The following is a 7,315-nucleotide window of genomic DNA, read 5'->3' on the forward strand; positions in this document are numbered from 1 at the left end:
TTACAAAAGTCATTGGTTACAAAATTTGTTTTCAAGCTTCTGTTACTGGTTATTTCGGGACAATTTGTCAGCGGGGTAGTTTGTATATTAAGATGATTTTGGTCAAAACTGATTGATCTTTGGACATTTTAGGTATTGTGGAAAGTTTCAGGTAATTTTGATTTCTTGTCAAATTTGTTTCGAGCTACATACGGACTCAGGTGATTGTAGTCTTGTACAATAAGCAAGGCGCTACTCTTCAATAGCACATTACATCTCATTGGTACAAGTACACTACACTAACGGGTCAGAGAGGACAATTTTGGCATTGGCTTACTAAAGAGAGAGGGTAGGATACTTTTGTTTGTAACGGGTTACATGGTAAGCATAAACGAATATTTACTGCTTATGGCTTAGTATCTTTTAGTTTAGAGATTGTATGGAGGACATGTAAGAAAAGAAAAACAACACTCGGTTAAAGTACCTTTTACTGTATTTGTAAAAGAGACCATCGATTATTCATGTATGTTTAAACCTTTTTCAGTTTGACATGTTCCAGTTTCCAACTCAATTTTTTCAAAATATAGACAATTATTTTCCAAACAAGGACTATCAATTCTAAGTAGGGGTGGCATTTTTTTGGTGTACATTTTCAGATTATTATTTTTTGTGATTCTTCTGTTATATTTGATAATCCTTTTTATAGTGAAGGGCAGCTGGGCAATTATAGATCATTAGCTATTTATATCAGTTTTAAATAATTTATTAAACTTTCCAAGTTTTCTTACTGTTAATTGCTTGAATTCGTTAGTTGACCCTCTTTTAGTTATATCAGTTTGGTATGGTTGAATTTTTTAGATTGGAAAAGTTTTAAGAACTGTATTTAAACCCATATATGTTTGTACATTTATAATTTTTAATACCTTTTAATTAGTAAAATGGCGTATAGTACTTATCAATAGTTTGTATTTTTATAACTATTAATCAATAATTATTTTGACCTATTTCGGGCCAAAACTTTTTGATACGGATCCGTCCCACAAAATAAAGCCCGATAGCGAGGAGGCCCGAGATAGTGTTGGAGAGGAAGAAAGTGGCTAAAGGATGTCGGGCCGGCCCAAGACTTGGATCCAGCCGATGCATGCATTTTATTTATCTTGTTTATTTTTATTTTTGTTTGTTTAAAATTTGAACATGTGGTTTATTTTGTTTCCTAGTATTTTGGACTTTTGTTATTTAATCTTTTGATCGGCTGGAATGCAATGGAGATTTTTTGAAGTTTAAAGAATTTTGTTCATTTTTTTTTCGGCCGATTGGAACCTTAATTGCCGGCTTCTCTCGCTGTCGATTACGGGGAAGGATTATCTAGCTAGGATTCCTAACTTACACTTGTACGAATCCGTATCAAGTGGTATCAGCAGCTTCAAGTTGCCAGGATGTCAGATGCACGGAAAGATCGTAGGCAGGGCTACAGATTCGCCGCCGGTGGCAGTGGTCATGATCAACGTGATCCGCGAGACATCGAGCTCCAACGTTTGCAAGATCGGATTCGTGATCTCGAGTTCGAGAATGATTATCTTCAACAACAACGTTCACGCAGAGATGACGAACGCACAGTCACCGACTCGGTTGTTTGGGACGAGGATGACCGCGACGATCTCAATCACCACGATGACTTTCACAATGTTTTTGCCCGTCCACCGCGTCACCAGCACTCACCGACCGCAACCCTACTGACCCGTTGTGTGCTATTGGTTTGCGGACCGAGATTCCAGAATTCGAAGGAAGATTACACGCGGACGATTTCATTGATTGGCTTCAAACAGTCGACAGCGTTTTTGATCTACGCGACATTCCGGAAACCCTAAAGGTAAAAGTTGTTGCTATACGTTTTAGAAAATATGCCTTGTTGTGGTGGGAAAACTTACAGAAACAACATCAGCGGGAGGGAAAACGAAAGGTTGACACTTGGAAAAAAATGCGACGCCTTTTACGAGCTAAATTCCTACCCGTTAACCACAAACAAGAAGCCTTTTCAGATTACCATAATCTGAAACAGGGTTCTTTAACAGTGGAGGAATTTATTGTCGCGTTTGACCAAGCTCGTTTACGGTGCGGGATAGAAGAAAAGGAAGAACAGTTAATCGCGAGATTTTTGGGAGCCCTTAGATCCGATATTGCCGACATCGTATGCCTCCAACAATATTGGACTTTTTCGGATGTTTGTTTGTTGGCCCATCGGGAAGAAAAGCAACTCACCAATAAACCTAAGCCCACTAACTGTTTCCCACCCATTCGCACCTATCCAGCCCAACAACCTCCAACCAAAACAGAGCCCACTAAACCCGTGAACCAGAACCCACCGCCCACTGTTACACCCGCGGCCCAACCCGCCCAATCCATCCAACCTCAGCGATGTTACAAATGTCATGGACTTGGACATTTGAAACGCGATTGCCCGAACAAGCAGGTGGTTGCCCTTGTCGACGACCCGAAACCAGTTTACGACTCCAAACCCGAGGATGATTCGCCTGACCCGTCTCACCTTGTGTTACCCGACACCGGAGAGGCCTTGGTCATCCAACGTGTTCTCACCACCACCCTACCCGATTCCTCCGACGACACCTCATGGCTTCAGAACACCATTTTCCGAACTAAGTGTACTGCCAAGGGCAAAGTTTGTACGATTATTATCGATGGCGGGAGTTGCGAAAACATTGTCTCGTCCACTATGGTGGATAAATTGGGTTTACAAGTCCACGACCATCCCGAGCCTTACCAACTCACATGGCTAAAAAAAGGTACTATTTTAAAGGTCACTCACAGTTGTCTCGTTCAGTTTTCGATCGGTGACAAATACGCCGACGAGGTTTGGTGTGAAGTTTTGCCAATGGATGTGTGCCACGTTTTACTCGGCAGGCCATGGCAATATGATCGTCGGGCTAAACACGACGGATTTCGTAATACCTATTCTTTCAAAAAGGATGGAGTTCATATCACGTTAGCACCTTGTGACCCGCGCAAGGAATTCGGCCCCTCCTCCTTAGTTTCGAAGTCCGTTTTCACCACGTTGCTAAAGGCCGAGGCCCCCCAGCTTGTTCTCGGACTTTTTTTGACCGAGTCAAACCCGACCGAGACAACAATCCCGCCACAGGTCCAACCGTTACTCGCCGAATACATGGATGTTTTTTCACCCGAGATCCCACCGGGGCTTCCACTCATTCAGGACATCCAACATTGTATCGACTTCGTTCCAGGTGCGAGCATCCCTAATAAACCCGCATACCGTATGAACCCAACTGAATTTAACGAGCTAAACCGTCAAGTACAAGAGCTGTTAAAGAAAGGGCTGATTCACGAGAGTATGAGCCCATGTGCGGTACCCGCCTTACTAGTCCCTAAGCCAAATGGGACGTTTCGTATGTGCATTGAGAGTCGGGCAGTTAATAAAATCACAATCAAATATCGGTTCCCAATTCCGAGATTTGATTACTTACTTGACCATTTACACGGAGCACGGGTTTTACAAAGATTGACTTACGTAGCGGGTACCATCAGATTCGGATGCATGAAGGCGATGAATGGAAAACGGCTTTCAAAAAACGTGACGGGCTTTACGAATGGATGGTGATGCCTTTCGGATTGTCGAATGCCCCTAGCACGTTCATGCGCCTTATGAACCACATCTTCAAACCTATCGGCATGCGTGTAGTGGTTTATTTTGATGACATTCTCGTTTATAGTGCAGATATTCCTCAACATTTACAACACCTACGGTCCATTTTTTATGTTTTGCGGGTAAAAAAACTTTTCGCGAACAAAGAGAAGTGCCAGTTCTTACAACCGGAGGTGATTTTTTTGGGCTTCTTTATTTCGGGGGATGGCTTACGGATGGACGATTCTAAGGTTAACGCAATCACCACGTGGCCCGCTCCTAAGTCACTACATGACATTAGGAGTTTTCACGGGCTCGCTTCATTTTATCGAAGGTTCATACGGGATTTTAGCTCCATTGTCGTTCCCATCACCGAGTGTTTGAAGAGCTCAAAGTTTATATGTACACCGGCGGCCCAATCCGCTTTTGAAACCCTTAAATCCGCTGTCACTCAAGCGCCGATTCTTGCAATCCCAGATTTTGACAAGGTTTTTCAAGTGGAATGTGATGCTTCGGGCCTTGGTATTGGGGGAGTTTTATCACAAAACAACCGACCAATCGCTTTTTTTAGCGAAAAGTTTAGTGACACCCGTCGGCGTTATAGCACCTATGACAAGGAATTCTACGCCATCGTGAGAAGCTTAGAATATTGGCGTCATTACTTATTGCCTAACGAGTTTGTCGTATTTTCTGATCATCAGGCTCTTAAGTTCATTCAGGGACAAGCGAAGTTAAATCCAAGACATGCCAAATGGGTTGAAACGCTTCAGGATTTCAACTTCGTAATTCGCCACAAAGCAGGCACTGCCAATTCGGTAGCGGACGCCCTTAGCCGACGCCCCGCTTTACTCGTAACGGTCGCGGTAGATGTACACGAGTTTGATTCGTTCCCGGGCTTATACCCATCGGACCCCGACTTCGCAGCCTTGTGGAAGTCCACAGCCTCCGACCCACAAAACAAATTTTTGCGCAGGGGTGATTTTTTGTACAAGGGGCGCAGTTATGTGTCCCGAACTCGTCTTTTCGGGAATCGATTATATTGGAATATCACCAGGGTGCTCTAGCCGGCCATTTTGGAAGAGAAAAAACTATCGCGCTTGTAAAAAAACGATTTTTTTGGCCAAAGCTAACTAAGGATGTTGCCACAGTAGTCAAACGATGCCGGATTTGTCATCTCGCAAAAGCGAGACATAACAACCAGGGGCTATACACTCCGTTACCGGTTCCAGAGCGCCCGTGGGAAGATATTAGTCTTGATTTCGTTTTGGGTTTACCGCTTACCCAACGGAAAAAGGACTCCATTATGGTGGTGGTTGATCGTTTTTCCAAAATGGCTTATTTTATACCGTGTGTTAAGACTTATGACGCCTCACAGGTGGCACGTTTGTATTTTGCGGAAGTTGTTCGTTTGCATGGCGTTCCTAAATCAATCACGTCAGATAGAGACGTCAAATTTGTAAGCCATTTTTGGAGAACTTTGTGGAAACGTCTCAGGGCAAAATTACAATTTAGCAGTTCACATCACCCGCAGACAGATGGCCAAACTGAAGTCACAAATAGAAGTTTGGGAAATCTTTTAAGGAGTTTGGTCGGTGATCACTCGAAACAGTGGGACTTAGTCCTCCCTCAGGCGGAGTTTGCTTACAATCGGTCAAATAACGGTTCGACGGGTCGAAGTCTGTTTTTCATCGTCTATGGGAGACAACCTTTTACACCTTTAGACCTTGATGTGGAACACTTTAGTGCCGAGGGGGAAGACCAAGCAAAACAAATCAAAGCAATACATGAACAGGTGTGCGGTCAAATTGTGGCTCATAATTTGCAATATCAACAAAAAGTGAACAAGCACCGAAAGAAAAAAGTTTTTCAAGAGGGCAACTTGGTGTGGATATTTCTGCGGAAAGACATATTTCCTCCCGGCAGGCATGGCAAGTTAAACCCGAGAGCAGATGGTCCTTTTCGTGTGCTAAAACGAATCAATGACAACGCGTACAAGATTGAGCTTCCGGGTCATTACAACGTCTCCGCAACCTTTAATGTAGCCGATCTGACGCCTTTTGAGGGAGACATTGTGGACGACTCACAGGCGAGTCGTTTTTTAGAGGGGGAGGATGATACGGATCCGTCCCACAACATAAAGCCCGATAGCGAGGAGGCCCGAGATAGTGTTGGAGAGGAAGAAAGTGGCTAAAGGATGTCGGGCCGGCCCAAGACTTGGATCCAGCCGATGCATGCATTTTATTTATCTTGTTTATTTTTATTTTTGTTTGTTTAAAATTTGAACATGTGGTTTATCTTGTTTCCTAGTATTTTGAACTTTTGTTATTTAATCTTTTGATCGGCTGGAATGCAATGGAGATTTTTTGTAGTTTAAAGAATTTTGTTCATTTTTTTTTCGGCCGATTGGAACCTTAATCGCCGGCTTCTCTCGTTGTCGATTACGGGGAAGAATTATCTAGCTAGGATTCCTAACTTACACTTGTACGAATCCGTATCACTTTTGGTCTTCTTTCATTTTGATCACTGCCAGATTTTGTATTGGTGCACATTGCTAAAGAGTATTGTTTTGTTATGGCAAAAGTTTTAATATAGATTAGTATCAAACTAAATTCTTTAGTCAAATGGTTTAAAGTTTTAATAATTTAACCCGTGGTGTCACACGGGTATACAGACCAGTAACAAATATGTTGGCTATTGCTTGACACCTTTCTGATACACAAAAACATTAATTTCTTCCCTCTGTTATTTTTTCTTTTTATTTTTTTTCTTATTAAAAGACGAATATATAATTAAGATTGATATCAAATATTTAAAAATAACAGCGATATGGTTTTTAATTTCTAAGCCTTCCATCGAACTAAAGCATTAACTTTTATCCATATGCTATTTTATAGTTTCTCAAATTCCTATTTCTAATTTTATCAGATTGCATCTACCCTTATTTTAATTATATAACATTACATTGATTTAGTCCATGTATAAAGGTTTCTAAGATACTTAGTATTAACTTATCACTAATTTATAATCTCATTGGCATTTAGCTGTCGTAGAGTGTATTAATTGGATTTATTATTGAAATTATTACCTTTTCATAAATACTTATTTTAGGAGCGATAAAAATTTGTACAAGGAGGCAATTTGTTCAACACATCTTTTACAATACAACATTGCTTGAAATTAAAAAAAAGAGCTAATTGAAACTACATAAGTTAATATTCTATCCATGTGACGTGGTGGGGTAGGTGGATTTCTGTAACATCCGGAAATTTCCAAAATGATATTAATTATATTACTTAATAATAGAGGGAAAGTTGACTCGGGTTCGGGAAATAAATAATAGAGTAGGAGTTGGTATGAGTCGGGCTAGTGTTAGATTAATTGAGATGGGTTAAATGAGAATGGGCCTTAGGTCCATGGGCTTTAAGGGATATAAATATCCCCTAAACCACCATAAAACCCTAAACCTCATTTCTTTCCATTCTAATCTCTACACATTCAAAACACACACCATAAACGAGCAGGATCCGAGAGAGAGTAAACGTTAGTTGGTGCTAGATCGTCGTGACGAACCAAAGCAACAAGACCAGCTCGTGTTCGTAAGTTCGACTCGTTCAAGGTACGTTTATGGTTAGAAATCGTTCGTATAGGTTCGGTTTGATTTGAGAAACGGTAGATCTGAGT

General features: G+C 41.4%; 1 protein-coding gene across 1 annotated transcript; it reads left to right on the forward strand.

The window, feature by feature from the left end:
* The first annotated feature begins 1,957 nt into the window (after window positions 1–1,957).
* On the forward strand, window positions 1,958–3,610 carry LOC143560931 (uncharacterized). Its single transcript, XM_077049119.1, has one exon. The coding sequence runs from the start codon at window positions 1,958–1,960 to the stop codon at window positions 3,608–3,610; it is 1,653 nt and encodes a 550-aa protein (XP_076905234.1).
* The last annotated feature ends 3,705 nt before the right edge of the window (window positions 3,611–7,315 follow it).

This window comes from Bidens hawaiensis, unplaced genomic scaffold (assembly GCF_021521415.1).
Source record: "Bidens hawaiensis isolate Kalapana, Puna unplaced genomic scaffold, B.hawaiensis_p1.1 tig00020514_1, whole genome shotgun sequence".
NCBI lineage: Eukaryota > Viridiplantae > Streptophyta > Magnoliopsida > Asterales > Asteraceae > Bidens > Bidens hawaiensis.

Excerpts from the sequence above, each read along its gene's own strand:
- LOC143560931 (XM_077049119.1), top strand. The coding sequence starts at position 1,958 with ATGCGACGCCTTTTACGAGCTAAATTCCTACCCGTTAACCACAAACAA.